The sequence below is a fragment of the Thalassophryne amazonica genome, chromosome 4, assembly GCF_902500255.1.
Source record: "Thalassophryne amazonica chromosome 4, fThaAma1.1, whole genome shotgun sequence".
Classification (NCBI taxonomy): Eukaryota; Metazoa; Chordata; class Actinopteri; order Batrachoidiformes; family Batrachoididae; genus Thalassophryne; species Thalassophryne amazonica.
This window is the reverse complement of record NC_047106.1, coordinates 119,193,751-119,210,834: the sequence shown is the minus strand read 5'-3', so window position 1 is coordinate 119,210,834 and position 17,084 is coordinate 119,193,751. Positions and strand designations below refer to the sequence as shown.

Below are 17,084 nucleotides of genomic sequence, written 5' to 3'. Positions count from 1 at the left end.
GTGTGTTGCTGTTTTACAAAGCCACACTCATGGGGGACTTAGACAAATTTCACATCCAGCTCGAAAGTGATTGTCTGCTGACTGCTGGGGTGTAATAGTACGAATGGCCACACATTTTCTAAGTGTCACGTGAGCTGTTAGATGCTCATGCGTGTCAGCTGGAATTTGGCTGACACTTGTCGCGAGAGGGATCGATGGGCTCGTACAGCGCACACTCTGTCTTTCAGCCGCTGGTGTGCGCAAATAGTTGTAGCAACAGGTGTACGAGGCGTTGGAGGCAGCTCGGAAAATGCACATTTTGCACACGATTCCTGCTTCATGCGCACTTTCTGTGCAAATCAACGAAATTCACACTATGTGTGAATGGGCCCTAAGCTGTGATCAAGCCACCTCTGATGGCCAAATCCATAAAATCATCGAAAGCCTACATCTCAGCAACTCTGTTTTTTTATTCCTAGATAATACAAGAAGGGAATATTATAAGTATATATGAATTTCAACAAATGTGAGAAAATGTTTTTAGACAAAAAAAAAATGCTTCATTAACATTTGATCTGTCTAGTCACATTATCTGCACTTATTCATGTTTTAGTATATCCCTTAATTTTTTTCATTGTTTTCTAACATTTTCAGCAGTGTAAAAATTACAAATAGTAATTAGCAGCAGTTTCAGTAAAATCTGACTGTTTTGCATATCCAATATGAATCTGATTCCATATTGCAAATCTGAACAGTCAAAAAAAAACACGATATCCATTTTTTTCCAAATCCCTTTCAGTCCTCATCCATGGGTGGTTTGAAATAAATTTTCAAATCATATTACCAAGTGGTTAGTTCATGCACTTGGTTTCAGTGCAGAAGGTTCCCGGTTCAATCCCTACCCTTGCCACATTTCTCCATGTAATATGGAGTTGGTTCAGGAAGGGCAGCCAATGTAAAACTTGTGCCAAATCAACATGCAGATACCACCTTGGATCTGACAACCCCAAGTGCAAACAAGGGAGCAGCCGGAGGGACTTACTTTTACTATTTCTGCAAATCCATTTTGGTGTGAGCACTCAGATTGGATCCCAGGTGTGTTTTGTTACATTTGTGACTTTTGGCACAACATAAGGTTCGTGTTTACATCTTGCATACAGGAAACATGGTAGTTTAGTGCTCTTGAAGGCCGATCCGTTCACTCACAGAATAGATCTGGTAGGTTGTACAGATCTGGTAGCACCATTACAAAGCAGTTACAAGAGCCAACTGTAAAGGTTTAGGGGCCAACGTACATGACAGAAATGTTACCTTCTCCATGGTTGAATGACAAGGTCACCTGCCTTCTTGGACTGTGGTGGCATAAATCATAGCAGGTTAACTTGGAAGGCTAACCTGCCTATGTAAATTCAAATTCAAATTTATTAATTTATATAACGCCAATTCACGACAAAATCGTCTCAAGGTGCTTCACAACATAAAAAACAATTAAAAATTTAAAACACAATAAAAACAACCATAAAAGAAAAACAGCAGTAAAAGAATACAAGATTAAAAACACATAACACTAATGATAAAACAGGGAAAATAAATGAGTCTTTAAACATGATTTAAAGGTCTCCACAGTGTCCGACTGCCGAATGTGTGCCGGCAGATTGTTCCACAGAGCTGGGGCACGATAGGAAAAAGCTCTGTTACCGGCAGACTTTTTATTCACCCTGGGAACACACAGAAGTCCTGCACCCTGAGAACGCAGGGCCCAAGCTGGTACATAGGGGCTTATCAAGTCAGCCAGATAGGGAGGTGCAAGTCCATGAACAATTTTATGAACTAAAATCAGTACTTTAAAATCCAATCTTGCAGAAACAGGAAGCCAGTGCAGGGACGCCAAGATTGGCGTAATGTGGTCAAACTTTCTGCTCCGTGTCAAAAGTCTGGCAGCAGCATTCTGAACCAATTGAAGACCCCTGATCCTGGACTGCGGTAAGCCAGAGAATAGAGCATTACAATAGTCCAATCTAGAAGAGACAAACGCATGAATCAAAGTCTCAGCATCAGCCATAGACAGAATAGGACGAATCCTCGCTATATTTCGCAAATGGAAGAAGGCAGTCCTTGTAATGTCTCTAATGTGGAGATCAAAGGACAACGCAGGATCAAAAATTACTCCAAGGTTCCTCACTTTATCCGTATGATGTATAACACACGGACCTAAGCTAAATGCTAGCTGATCAAATTGATGCCGATATCTCGCTGGACCAAAAACCATAACTTCAGTCTTATCAGAATTTAAAAGTAGGAAGTTACTAGACATCCAACTTCTTACTGATGCAAGACAATCTTCCAAGGATTTTATGTGCGTAAGATTACCAGCAGTTATTGGCATATACAATTGAGTGTCATCAGCATAGCAATGAAAGGGAATCCCAAAATGCCGCAATATATTCCCGAGGGGTGCTACATAAAGAGAAAAAAGCAAGGGGCCCAAAACGGATCCCTGAGGAACCCCAAACTTCATGTCTCTATGATCGGAGGAGGTTCCATTACACAATACACAGTAGGAACGACTGGACAGGTACGACGTCAACCATGCAAGAGCAGTTCCAGTAATCCCAAAGTGATTCTCCAGCCTATTGAGTAGAATATGGTAATCCACAGTATCAAATGCAGCACTAAGATCCAGCAGCACCAGGACCTATGTAATTCCTGTACCAACCAATATAGATAAAGATGGGAAATGAGGATTGTCACACTGACACAGATCAGATCTGGTCACTTATATGATGTGGACAATCAATCAGTGAGATCAGTTTTGAATCTGTTATGCAATAAATCTGGCTTTCTGGACAAAGCCTAGTTCTTGACATCATATTTAATCCAGCCTGATCAGAGAAACTGAAAATACTGGTAAATGCTTGTTTCTTAAAGATTTGCAGTTTGCTTCACACACAAAATAGCACCCATGTGAAATTGAATTATCACTCTTTTTTGCCACTCTTCCAAAGAAAATGTTTCTAATTATTTGGTGTTAATTGGCCAACTTTTGGGTGTCTGTGATGTCTGTTTAGGAAATAAAATTTCTGGTTAGAAGAGAAACACGTTTGCCTTTATCGCAAACTATCACACTGCCTTCTGGGGAATGTGAGATCAACATACTACTGTGATTTAATCACCATTCTGGACCTCTGCTCCAATTAGATGTCAGTAATGTGCTCACAGAGAGATGGTTTAGTCTTCCCTTTCATGTTGCTGCTCAAGAACATCCATTTCAAATATTTGTACGGACAAATACTGGGCACGATGCGCCACCAAGTGCAGTGAGGAAGTGTGCTATTGATAGTGTTTGATATCTGAGGTTTGTTCTGTTCCGCACACACACAGAGTCAACCTCCCTTGTCACTTGCATCTGTTACCATGGTGATGAGAGTCTTAGAAATGATAGTCCTGAGGCTCGTTACGGCCAGTGTCAAACCCAGCAATGTACAGCTACTGTCCAGATATTCCTGGATGTGTCCTTCCTGCTATCATGATGAATAAGAACTCCTCATGACCAGAGTAATAGCCTGCACTGTTTCCTCCATGAAACATTATATTGGCAATTAGCAGTCTCACCCATTTTACAGCTGACATCAAAGCGCTTTTAATAGCAACATGAGTCTAACCAACTGGAAATTTCACTACAGAGGAATGTGCATCAGATTGATCTCTTCCTGAGTCTGATTTATTCATGATTGTGAACAAAGCAATCAGACGGGGGAGTCTTTTAGGTTCATGCATGTGTTGCGCGCCACAGGGTGATGGGAAGTGCTTCAGCTTTATCCATTATCCGCGTAGCTGATTACTGCGGGCTCCTGGCGTTAGTTTCTGTCACAGGCTCCAAAGTCATTCGCTTCTGGGTTTATCTACCTCCATCTCCATCAAATCGGGCTTCAAAGCGATTTACTTGCTCTTCTCCTGCATCTCCAGGTGAGCCTTTGCAATTTAAATTGCACAAATTCTCACTCTGATTGCAGAACGGTATCCAGAGGGGGCTCTTCACACGTGCACAAACCAGACAGCACCTGGCGTTCTGCGAGGGCGTCGTGTGCAACCCCCCAAGTTCAGACAGTTGGTGCCTGGATCAAAACAGAGCAGGACACTTTTGGGTGACAATCAGGCCGAACGTGCAGCACTGTTTCTTGCAGACACTTGCACACACACACACACACACACACACACACACATTGGGCCTCATGTATCAACGTTGCGTACGGCGATATTTGAGCGTATATGGGGTGTACGCCAAAACGGCTGCGCTACATGGCATTTATCAATGTGGTCATTGGCGTACGCTGCGCTGACAATATACACCAGGTCGAGAGGTGGCGTAAATTATACACCAAAATGAACCAGCGCTGGAATCCACATAAAAATGAAGATGATCAACATGATAAACAGTGCCATTATACAAATCAATGCATATGTTACATAAATAACACTTTCCTGATTATACTACATAATAATCAATACAAATCCCACCTTTGCAGGATTGTTATGGAGCACGATCCGTGGCTACAGCGCTGACTGCAAAGACAGCGCTGCTCGTCTTTTTCTCCAGACTTCGAGCCTGGAGCCAGAGCAGCGCTGAGCTTAACTTCATGTGGTGTGATCGTTTTAGACTATGAAATTGATAATAACAACTGTAGTTTCGTCATTCCCTTAATTCGCCCGTGCTGCAACCAGGTTTTGCCGTCTCCATTCGGTTGTCACAATAAAATAAATACATAAATACATTTAAAAAATAAAGACATCTGACAGATTAGGCGTGTCTTATTAATTGAGCGAGCAAATATCCACGTCAAGAATTATTGACATGTGAAAAGAGAATACAGTGGTCCCTCGCTATAACGCCGTTCACCTGTCGTGGCCTCGGAGTCTCGCGGAGTATTTAGTTCAATTTTGCATGCTTTTTTTTTTACAGTGTTCTGTGTTCTGCATATCTGTTTATAAGAATCTTGTTGCCCAGAAGAGAAAAGAGCGGCAACAACTACTCATAACTGTGTTTGTCAGGACGCAGAGGCCCGATCTGTGACATACTGGTCAGTCACTATTAATAATTTCTTATGTGTCCGACCTCGTTCGTTGATCGTTAAAATTAATTCGTTAGTTCTAAATGCCATCATAATTATTTATAGGAAAACGTTCTATTTTTATTTCTCAAACAAATGTTTGGGCCTGAAAACAGTTTGGTATTATTTTCCTACTAAGGTTTGAACTTTGAGAGTGTTTACACACGAGAGAAAAGTGAGAAAATGTTCATGCCTGATTGAGAAAGTGTATAAACTGTGTAGTGAGGGGTTTTACAGCTTTGAAACGTCTATAATAATTGTAAAAAATAACGCTGACTACGTCGCAGTTTCGCGTATTACGGGCTATTTTTTAGAATGTAACTCCAGCGATTAATGAGGGACCACTGTAACACTTTTTTGATTAAATACTACAAAACAATTGATACGACGGACGCTTTTGACGCTCTATTGGCACGCGTCGTGATTGGTGGAGTTCTTTTTCTTTGCCGTCTTCCTGGCTTCCATGTCGTAAAATGAGGGTGTGTCTGAAGTGGAGTCTGAATATTTATGGGCGTGTTTATTATAATTACGATTGTTTCCACCCGCCGCATTTATCAAGATCACGTCAGGCGTAGGCCAGAAATGGACAGGTGCACTGCTTGATACATGTCACGGCAACTTTGGTGTATTTCAAGTTTACGCCGTAAATTTACGCCACAAGTGCGCAACATTGATACATGAGGCCCATTGTGTGTTTCTGTAAGAGTGAAAGTTAGTCCAGATGTACAGAGGAGTTTTTCTGGCACACTCACACTGGTCAGCAGTGCTGGGAGTTTTCTGTAGTGACTGCGGGGCTCAGCGATACCACAAGCTCTTAATTTAATGTGATCCACTGTGTGTGTGTATGTATGTGTGTGTGTGTTTCTCCGGGGCTTCAGCCACATGCGTGTTCACAAACGTACCGTAACTTCAGTGTCACTCACAACAACAGGTGCACAGGACCTTTTTCATTGTGCAATAATATTAATAAAAAGCCTCAATCCATCAGGGAAATTTATTTCCTGATAGCACGATATCATTTTGTAATGATATGTTTATTTTTGCTATATGACTGTTTATTTTCACTTTTTCCCAATACTAGGTATATATACACAATTGATTTTTCTCTCTCCTCCTCCTCCGCCTCCTCCTGAGAAGACCATTCCCGGATGAGATGCGGCAAGAGAAATGGAAATAAGATGCCATGACATGAAATTATCTATTGATTTTTGTAGTGTAGTTGTAATAGTTATGTAGGAGGGTTATTGTGCGAATTCCTCTGGTAGGTGGAAGTGTTGTGGGGTCAGTGAGGCAGAACGCTCTTTGAGGCCGTATCAGTAGCGAGGAGATTTGACTTGCTAAATTTAAGGGCCATGGGAATGAAAACAAACAAGCTGGAGTGGGTTACATTGGCCCTTTTTTTTTTTTTTTTTTTTTTTTTTGCTTTCTGTTTCCCCAACCCCCCTTTTCTGTCCATCCTTGAGCCCCTTTGTATGCTGCAAGTGTTAACATGAGCCATAGCCGGTTTAGAGGTCAGACATGCAGATGAGAAACTCCAGTGTCCTCTCAGTTTGTCTGCTCCAGCAGACTTTCATTACCGCGTGTGAAGTTGGCCCCGTTTTGGGTGAAATGTTCAATCTCAAAGTCCATATGCTCTGTAGATGGGCATCTGGCACGAAAAGCCCATTCAATGTTCCTGCCTTAGATCCCTTTGGGGCCACTGTGTGAATACTGGGACTTGTCTTTGCAGGTGGAGCAGAACAAGGAAGGAAAATTCAACCAGCATCCAGCCAGCGCCGTCTATGACAGCGTTGGATGCATTTTTTGCCATTTGGGATTTACAGTGGATTTGTGTCTGAAGTTACGTCCCCAGCTGTGGCAGTCTGAGAATGATGGCGTGCATTTCTCCAAAGCCCTATTGAGAACACATAATCCTTATTGGCCATGCTGGCATTGTCTTCTGGTCATTACGCTGTCATATGCTACTTTTATGATCTGCACTAATGTAATAACAGGAATTTTAAATGGCAAAGAAGAGCGTCTTTGGCAGTGTAGTTACGCTACCCCCTAGTGGCTGTTCAGTGACACCTCTAGAGCAGGAAACCACAACATATTATTGGATATGTCTGAGCTTTTGATGTGTCTCATGGGCCCTTTTAGGAAGGGAAGAAGAAATTCGACAAGGAAACAGAAAAATACTACGCCGCGCTCGAGAGACACCTCAACTTGTCATCTAAGAAGAAGGAAACGTATCTGCAGGAGGTAAAAATCAAACTCTCTGAGCTGGCTGAGGCTTTGAACAGTGCTTCTTTATGGTTGGCTGAGTGTCAAGCATTCCTAAAAATAAAGCTATTGTTTGTGCACCTTTCTTTACTCATTAGCGGTCTGTGCACACATTGTTTCCAGGTGGTAATGTGAACATTAGCCCAGAGAACACAGAGGTTCTCACGGGTCGAACCCGCTCTTTGTTGTAGCACTAACCTCATTTTGTTTGCTCCTTCTCAGGCTGACACGCAGATTGATAAGGAAAGACAACTCTTTTATGACGCCTCCCTCGAGTATGTGTTCAAAATACAAGAAGTGCAAGAAAAGAAGAAATTTGAGTTTGTTGAGCCGGTAAGAGAAGTATGAGCTTTAAATGTCCTTTTAGACATATTGTCTGGTGCTTTAACACCATAGGTTTATCAGTGTATGGGTCAGGAACAGTCATTAAAACCACTTGGGGGGGGAGAGAGCAAATGCTAATTATAATTTTTTGAAAGATGTATACTTAATTTCATCATGATAGCAATCAATATCATGTAGCTTCTTGATTTTACACCCTTTTAAATTGACCACCTATTGACTAAAAGTTCCAAGAAAATCCTTTCTTACATGTAAACACATGCCAAATACAATATAAAATAGTATTCTAATCATGCTAAATATCAGTACTCGTGTTCAGACATGTTTTCTTGTTAAATGATAAATATTTAAATTATTTGACTCTGCATTAAATGTGAAAAAAACCCTCTTAAAAAATATGTTATAAAAAGTTATTTTATCTTATTATTTTCGCCTTTGTCACGGGCTGTAGCAAGCGCACGGAGTGCATGGCTGTCCCATGTGAAAAGGACCATCTAAACGTGTACACTCAGCTGGCGATCTGAATGTCACATCACCCACATGACGCGGCGTCTGTCCTTCGGTGCATCATTCGCTGGCCAGCAGATGTGGACATAATAAGAACACACTGCTTAATTCATGTCATGTCATGACTGTATGTCTATGACTATTTAATTTAATTTTTAATTTATTTTCATTTATATAGCACCAAATCACAACAAGGTTGCCTTAAGGCACTTCACACAAGTAAGGTTTAACCTTACCAACCCCCAGAGCAACAGTGATAAGGAAAAACTCCCTCTGAGGAAGAAACCTCAAGCAGACCAGATTCAAAGGGGTGACCCTCTGCTTGGGCCATGCTACAAACATAAATTACAAAACAATTCACAAAACGAACATACAGGAAATGTTGCTGGTGCACAGGACTGTTTCTGGAACAGATACCACACCCATCCGCACCTCAAACAGAGAGAAAAGAAAAAAAGCAGAATCAAGCATCAGAAAGACAACAAATACAGTGTAATTTGTCAGCATTCAGCAACAAGAAAAACAAAAGAAATCACAGGCCAGTGGCCCTAAGCTTCAATAAAAGACCCAGAATTAGATAAAGTTGAGGCCGCAGCCTGCTCCATTTTCTAATTAAATGAATTAAAAGAGTAAAAAGCATAGAAACATACTATGCCAGCATGCTAGCCATACGAAAGGGAAAATGAGTGTGTCTGCAGGGACATCATTCCACAGAACAGGGTCACGATAAGAAAAAGCTCTGTGACCCACAGACTTTTTATTCACCCTAGGGACATTAAGTAGTCCTGCACCTTGAGAACGCAAATCCCGGGCTGGTACGTAGGGTTTAATTAGGTCAGTTAGGTAGGGAGGTGCCAGTCCGTGAAAAATTTAATAGGCTAGTAGCAGAACCTTAAAATCTGATCTCACTGGGACAGGAAGCCAGTGAAGAGATGACAAAATGGGTGTAATGTGGTCAAACTTTCTGCTTTGTGTCAAAACTCTGGCAGCAGCATTTTGAACCAATTGGAGACCCCTCATACTGGACTGTGGTAAACCAGAAAATACAATATTGCAGTTGTCCAATCTAGAAGAGACACATGCATGAATCAGGGTCTCAGCATCAGGCATAGACAGGATGGGACAAATCTTTGCTATATTTTGCAGGTGGAAGAAAGCAGTCCTCGTAATGTGTAGGTCAAAGGACAATGTAGGATTAAAAATTAATCCAAGGTTCCTCACTTTGTCAGTGTGATATATGACACACGAGCCTTATGTCCAGCATGTGCGGGATGTATGAGTCACACGCTGACGTGTTGAAAAATTTTCAGCATGCCCCAAATTTTTTGATGTACATTAGTGAGCTTCAGCATGTTTCAACGTGCTTCAATGTGCGCTTAACTTATAAAAATCTTACCCTTAACTTATTGGACTTATGCCAGCGTTTTTAATATGATTGGCATATGCTGGCTCAATCGTCAAGGTGTGACAGAGCCTTTACATTTTCTTGATGTGGTCCACCTTCGATCACTATTTTTAACCTGAAGCCTAACCTAGGAGGGGAAAAACATATATTTAGCAAAATCTCTCTCTCTCTCTCTCTCTCTCTCTTTTTTTTTTTCCATCTCTCAGTTACACAGGCAAATCTACTAGACCAGGTAATGCATATGCTAAATCACACCTGGGCATTTTACAGCCCACGGGCCGTATCCGGCCCTTTGGCTGACTTGGATCGGCCCGCAAATACCTGGAAATTAAAGAATAAAATATTTAATATTCTATCAAGTTAGTGTTGCGGTTGACCTTTGTTCACCTCCCAAGCCGTTTGTGGCTTTGTGTGCGTGTCCTCCGAAGTATAGCAGAGCCTTGCACGGAGCGATTGCCCCATGCCACACAGCCTGGTACTGCGTCATTGCGTAATGCACGTCACACTGCCTGGCACAGCGTCATTGCGTAGTGCACACCGCACAGCCTGGCACGTCACCATTATGTAATAGCAGAGCCTGGCATGGAGCGATCACCCCACGCCACACACCCTGGCACAGCACCATCACGTAATGCACACCGCACAGCCTGGCATGACGCCATCGCATAATAGCAGAGCCTGGCAAGGAGCGATCACCCCATGCGACTCACCCTGGCACGGCACCATCACGTAATGTACACCACACAACCTAGCACGGCGTGTTCACGTGATCCATATGGAACTTTCGGTGGATCCAGCACTGGAGACAGTTTGGTTTTATACCCACTTTCGGTCCCGTGATTGTGAATGTTTTGTTTTCACACTCGTGCTGCACAGGCTTTTCGGTGATAGGAAAGGTGCAGGATCAGTTGTCTACCTTTTCCCAGCGATTTGTGACTTTTTGGCTTCTTCTCCTTCATTCAGCTGTCATCATGTGTTGTGTGACCGGGCCTTTATAACTGAACTAAAACTGCATTGCTTTTATTTTGAAGCCTGTTTTTTTTTTTTTTTTTTATTTGTTCTCGGAAATGATTAATCCAATCAATGTGTACCGCTCCTCAAAAATGTCCCCTCATGCCAAAAAGAGAGAGGTGGCTGCTGAATGCCAAATTTTGATGAAGTTTAATAAATCCAGGTGCAGGTCCTCTCTCACTGATGATCATCTATCGGCTGTGCTTTGCAGCTCCACCTCAGAGATTCAGCCTGACTTTGATACACTTGTTAAAGATCAACAGAAACTGGAGTTGTCTCACTGAATAAGAAAAAAGAACTGAAATACACTCAAATGTAAAAAGTGGTGGAAAATACAAATGTAGTCATGCAAAGACATGATAAGAACTAGTGCACTGGGAGACTGTTCTCTTTTTTCTGCACAGTTCAGTGGCAGTGATATTGTGACTTATTTTTAATATCTACAATCTACAATGACAATTGATGTGATGTCTTTAGAAAGCTGAGAACCTCCTTGTTCCAATGATAAGTTTCACTTTCAACAGTATATTAAACTTAAAATGCGTTTTGGGATCAATGTAACTGAAAATGATCACAAATGTAATGAGTCAGAAATGTTTCACATTTTGGTTACTATTGTCTTGGAAAATTGGACTGAATAAATTACATTTTTGTAAGGTAATTTCTTTTTTCATTGCCTAATCAGAACATCTAACAGTTTGACAAAACAATGCTACTTGCTGCTTTTTATGTAGGAAAAAAATTATTTGCAGACTTGAGTTTATCCTTTTGGCCCGGCCCTTCACAATATTTTCTGTTTCTCATTTGGGCCTTTGCAAAAAATAATTGCCCACCCCTGTGCTAAATAGTATGACAGTGTTAATATGCAACCATGTTCAAGGCTGTTGCATATTTGGCATCAGCCTTTGTGATGTGAGGCTGCAAAATTAAGCAATATTGTTTCTGTGTGGTGGGTGGTGAATGGGTGTGGGTGGGTGGGTTGGGAGGGGGGGGGGGGTTTACACTATTTTATGCCACAATAGGAATGTGCTCTCATACACTCTATTAATAAATTTGCACTCACTGCACAGCAGATTTTTGCATCTGGTGTGAAGACAGAGCCTGTAATCTTAAAGCTATTTCTGAATCACTTCATTTGTGGCTCATATAATTTGAAGAAAATATCAAGCTGATTATAATCATTGCTAACATGATACAAAATACTGATCATTTGTTCCTGATCTCTTTGTTCTTCCTTGTCAGAGCAACTTTGTTTTGTTTTTTTTTTTATTCCCTGCACATACATGGAAGTAGCTTGTTAAGAATGATGCCAATCTGTCACAAGTACATATTTGCACTTATTAATACCACACATTTTTTAAATCTTCCACACTCATTATTCTAACACATCAGGGTCCATTTGGTGAAGCTTGTTGATAAAAGTAGATGAAGAGGATTTTGTGAAACAAAACAAGAGGAAGTGCAAGTACAGTAGTGCAGCAGATAACTGAAAAAAAAAATCCTTCAAATGGTGATGCAAGCACCAAATTTGGCACAAATCAATAGGCAGCCAGGATAGGGGTGAATTGAAGAATTACACAGGGATCAAAATTAAAAGATGCTCCAATCATTTAGAAAACTATACCACATTATATGTCTGATCACAAATATTCCAAAAAGGTATAGTTTGTACTATCTATGACTGAATGTTATGGAGTTATGGGGTAAAAACAGGAAGAATGGTGACTAAGGTCAATTTCAGTTTGTACAGGGGTCAAAAGTTAAAGTTGCTCTAATTTTGGAAAAAAAAAAATAATGCAAATTATTGGTTGAGTTAAAAGGGTGTTAAAAAGGAATAGCTTGCATCATGTGCCATGCTTAGTTATCATGTTACATATGTCATCAAATCCAATGGACATCAACATTGTTTAACCTTTACTTTGCAGACCAAGCACTCAACACTGTCAAACCTATTCCATTTATTAATCCCATTAGCTCAACCAATAATTTACACCACTTTTTCCTAAAATTGGAGCAACTATAAGTTTCGACCCCTGTCCAAACTGAAATTGGCCTTTCTCACCATTTTTGATATTTTTGACCCCATAACTCCATAGAATTCAGTCATAGATGGGCCAAACTATACCTTTTTGACATCCTTATGATCATACAAATATGGAGTACGTTTCAATATGATTGGAGCATTTTTAAATTTTGACCCCTTTGTAATTCTTCAATTGACTCCTACCTGACCGCCTATTGAAAATTCAAGTGGACACTGTGCTTTTTCAAAAGGGTAATGTCTAAGGAGTATTTTTGCTTGCATCACCATTTGAAAGATTCCTCTGTAAATATTCACTTATCTGCTGCAGTACAGATCAGACATGTTCCATCAAAATCCTGGCTCACACGTGTGTGGAGTCAATTCTAACGTCTTTAAAGGTGAAACTACCAGGAACGGCCAAGTTCTTGAGGTGTTAAATGTGTTCGAACGTGAGATGGGAACAAAGTGGCCGTTATAAAAGCAGTCTCTCCTGTTTGTTTATATCCACTGGCAGCTCACGCAAAATCTGGAACAGAAATGTAAATCTCCAGGCCCCAGGTAGTGCTGGGTAAATGAAAAATGTCCGCTTTACCTCTGACGAATGTGGGCACAGATAAAAGGCTTCATCCTGGAGCATTTCTTACACCAAGCCTCGTCCCAAATAACATATCATTGCTCCTGTCTGAGGATTTTAGTGAGAGGTGCTCTGTGTGTGAGGGACCCTCCATGCTCCCGATGTATTTTTTCTGTCCTTCACTATTCAAGGATGCCTCTGTGTGGAAAATCAATGGCTGTCTGGAAGTCATAATAATAATAATCATCATGTTATGTGCATTCATTTGTCCGATTGATGAAAAAATAGTGAATGTTGCCAGATGTGCTCATTGTTTTACTTCAGAGTGCAGTTCCCTTTGATTCTTTTTAAAGTACGCTCTGTGCATTACAATCAATAGTTATATTACGACAGTTATTCAAGCAAAATGACAAACACCACAAAATGAAAACAGTGGCAGCTTGGGCTTTTCACCACTGACTAAAAGCTGCAGTGCTCAGGATTCATGGGTGTTGGCAGAAATGGAACATACCATGCACTAGTTAGTATACAGGTGAGGTGTAATTTCCTGCTAGACATTTCTTCTTGTCACACCTCCTCCAGTGCCCATGGGCCAGTTGCAAGGTCAGCTGCGGGGTCATCAGCCAGGAACCACCTTTCATCAGGGTTTCGCCCCTTTAATCCTGGAATGCCTCCTGTTGGTGGAGCAGTGGCAGGAACGTCTCCCTGCCCTCCCCCCTCCCCACAGCTGACTGGTGTCACTCTCTGCAGCTGTTGTTGGGGTTAGGTGTTGATTTTTCCCCAGCTCTTATCCTTCCTCCTCACCCAGATCCAAAAGCTGGCTTTCTCAGCCTCCTCACCAAGCTCATTAGTGGCCTTCCGCAGCTTCCCTCCAGTTACACCTACATCCCTCAACAGGTGTGTCGTTGAGAGGCCCACAAATCCATGACAGCCTACCTCCACAGGGTAGATGGTGGTCTTCCAGCCTGCCTCCCGTCATTCTGCGACCAGGTCAGAATACTTGGCCTTCTTGCATTCGAAGGTGATCTCGATCTCCTCTGATGGAACTGTGAGTTCGATGAGGTGCACCACGCTTGCTTCTGTAGACCACACAACAATGTCGGGGCGGAGAGAAGTGATGGTAATCTCTGTGGGAAACTTGAGCTGCTTGTCTAGGTCAACCCTTATGTTCCTCTCCTGGTCAGGAGAGAAAGGCCCTGGCATCCCTCCTTGTCTGGAGTACTTTCCGCCCCCTTCCTTGACAAAGTTGGTGTAACTCTTTGCTGGTAGAGGTTGTTTGCTGCCCTGTCGGCACCTCTCCAGGACCTCTGCCAGCTTCCTAAGGACCTAGTCATGCTGCTATCGCCCCTCAGAGAGTCCTACCGGACAGCCCGCCAAGATGTGTTGAAGGCTTGAGTTGGGGACGTTACAGAGTGAGCAAAACTCCTCCTGTACAAACCACTGGTGGAGGTGGCGAGTGCAGGGAAGCATGTCGTAGGTTGAGTGGATTAGGAAGCTGAGCCTTGCCTGCGGGATTTTCCATAGTTCAGGTCATGTGATGTTCCGATTAGTGACTCCCTCCCAGGTCGTGGAACGTCCTTGACGGCCCTGCATCACCGCCTTGATCTTATACCTCTTCCTCCATCTTTGTCACCTCTGACACAACCATCTTCCTTTCCTTGCGGGTGGCCTTGGACCAGAACCATAGAGCTTCTTCCCATCCAAGTCCTGCTCTTCCGGCCTGGACTCTGCCCACAACCTCCTGATGTTGCAGTCTACTGACAGCTTGATGGACTTCACTTGCAGTGTTCCACTTCCGGCCGGTAGCGACTTTGGCACAGGCATCCCTCACTGACTGGTCTGTGGACTCGTTAAGCTCGAGAACCAGTCTGGCCTTCTCCTGCATATATCCCACACTTGTGGACTGCAGTGGGAGTTGAAGAGTGTTTTTCCCAATGAGGCCTGACTCTGAGAGGCACCGTAGGAGCCCAAGCCACTTCCTAATGAACAAGTTGGCTTTTCCGTCCATCTTCCTCACAGCTGATGATGGAATCTCGCTCATTTTCAGGAGCCACATCAACCTTCTGTAGAGGGTGAAATAGTAGCACCATGTCTTGTACTTCCTGGGGAGTGGCTTTGATCTATCCTCGCCAAGCCATCTGTGAGCTGTTTCATGACAATTCTCCCCATCTGCTTGTCTGACAGCTCTGCTGAATACTGCCTCCCCAGGCTTTTTATAGGTTGCTCAGAGAGACTGGGATGTTCTCTCCACCAATGACGAAGATAAATTTGCCACTCCAAACTCCCGTTTTGAGTGACAGGCTACAGGTTTTGGAGGGCTTGATCTTCATTCTGGCCCATGACATCAATTCATCCAGCCTCTTCGGTAGCCGCGATGTACAAGGTGCTGTCAGAAGCACCAGTATGTGTTCATTAATATGTAAGAGGGCAGCACAGTCTCGTTTGTTATTGTGGGATTTGACCACTTATGGGGACCGCCGCTCACGTTATGCAATACATACACAGCATAACTTCACATGGGAAAATAGTGTAGCCTACACAGCTAACCAGAGTAGCTACCATAATTTCCGGACTATAAGCCGCTACGTTTTTCACATGCTTTGAACATTACAGCTTTTACAATGATGTGGCTAATTTATGGATTTTTACAGGCTTTTTCATAAGTCAAAATACGTCAGTTGATTTCCTGAAAGCTGCGGTCCTCATGCGGTGTAAATTCACACACAGTGTAAATATAAGGCCTTACCTGCTCGTTTTAGTGAAGAAAAGTCCCTATCCAGCACTTTGCGCTGTCAGATCAGTTAGTTGAGCGGAGCCTTCCGCTGTCTTGACGCAACAAGTCAAAAAAGGCAGAGCGCCGCATTAACGTCTCATTTACCACAGACTCCATCTGATCCTGGCTGCATGTGATGAAAGTTAGAAAACAAAAAAGTTAAAATTACTCAGTTCTCCGTGTGGAGCAGAGACACCATGCGCGTGTGCTGGATGGTGGAAAAACCATTTATGGTACGTATTTCATTAAAAGTTAAAAAATCTTTCTAACATCTTTCTGTGTAAATATCTAATGTTACAACGTGGAGACACACCGCTTATAGACAAGTGTGGCCTATTTATGTACAATTTATTTTTTCTTTTTAAAATTGGTGGGTGTGGCTAATATTCAGTTGCGCTCTATAGTCCAGAAATGATGGTACATTCTCTCGCCTGCACAACTGCCTTGACATGTTTGAGCACCGGGTCATAAGCAAACCGCAACACAGGTCCACTTTCCACTGCACCGTCACTTTTTCTTTGTATTTTTACTTTGTTTGCATGTGATTTGCCTCAAAACTCAGAGAAAGTGCCGTGTTTTTGTCCCCGGAAGTAGAGAATTACGTCATATGCGTCATATTTTATCCCTTTAGCACCCACCCTCAAAGGAGACTGCGCTGCCCAGTTATCTGCTACAATGAAAGAAGGTGCTATCATGGTTACAGTTAAAGTTGGAAGTCAACAAAGAATGAAGGAAACTGCATTGTCAAACTTTATTGTCATGCAGACCTGACAGCTGGAAGTGGACAGCTGAACAAAATTGCATTTCTGTGACCTCATGTGCAGCGTACACAACATTTATTAATAGTAAGAAAAAAAATTGATTGATAGTGAGAAAGTGATGAGTAACACAGGGCACTTAGTCATAGGGCAACAGATGGCTTACACCCTGGGCAGGATGACAGTCTGTCGCAGGGACACATATAGACAGATGAACACATATCCACATCGACACCTGAATTTAAAGTTTCTAATTCACCTAATCTGCATGTCTTTGGAAGTGGGAGGAAGCCACGGCATCGTGAGGGAACATGCAAACTCCCTAAAGGCAGCACCAGATGG

At 42.4% G+C, this 17,084-nt stretch overlaps 1 protein-coding gene across 4 annotated transcripts in view; it reads left to right on the top strand.

Moving 5' to 3' along the window:
• Positions 1-17,084, top strand: part of LOC117508672 (rho GTPase-activating protein 42) — a 356,336-nt gene that overhangs the window by 211,242 nt on the left and 128,010 nt on the right. For all 4 annotated transcript variants that reach the window (XM_034168483.1, XM_034168481.1, XM_034168484.1 and 1 more), the window contains exons 5-6: positions 7,227-7,328; positions 7,572-7,682. In XM_034168483.1, coding sequence (XP_034024374.1) covers positions 7,227-7,328; positions 7,572-7,682 — 213 coding nt within the window. The remainder of the gene's footprint in view (positions 1-7,226; positions 7,329-7,571; positions 7,683-17,084) is intronic.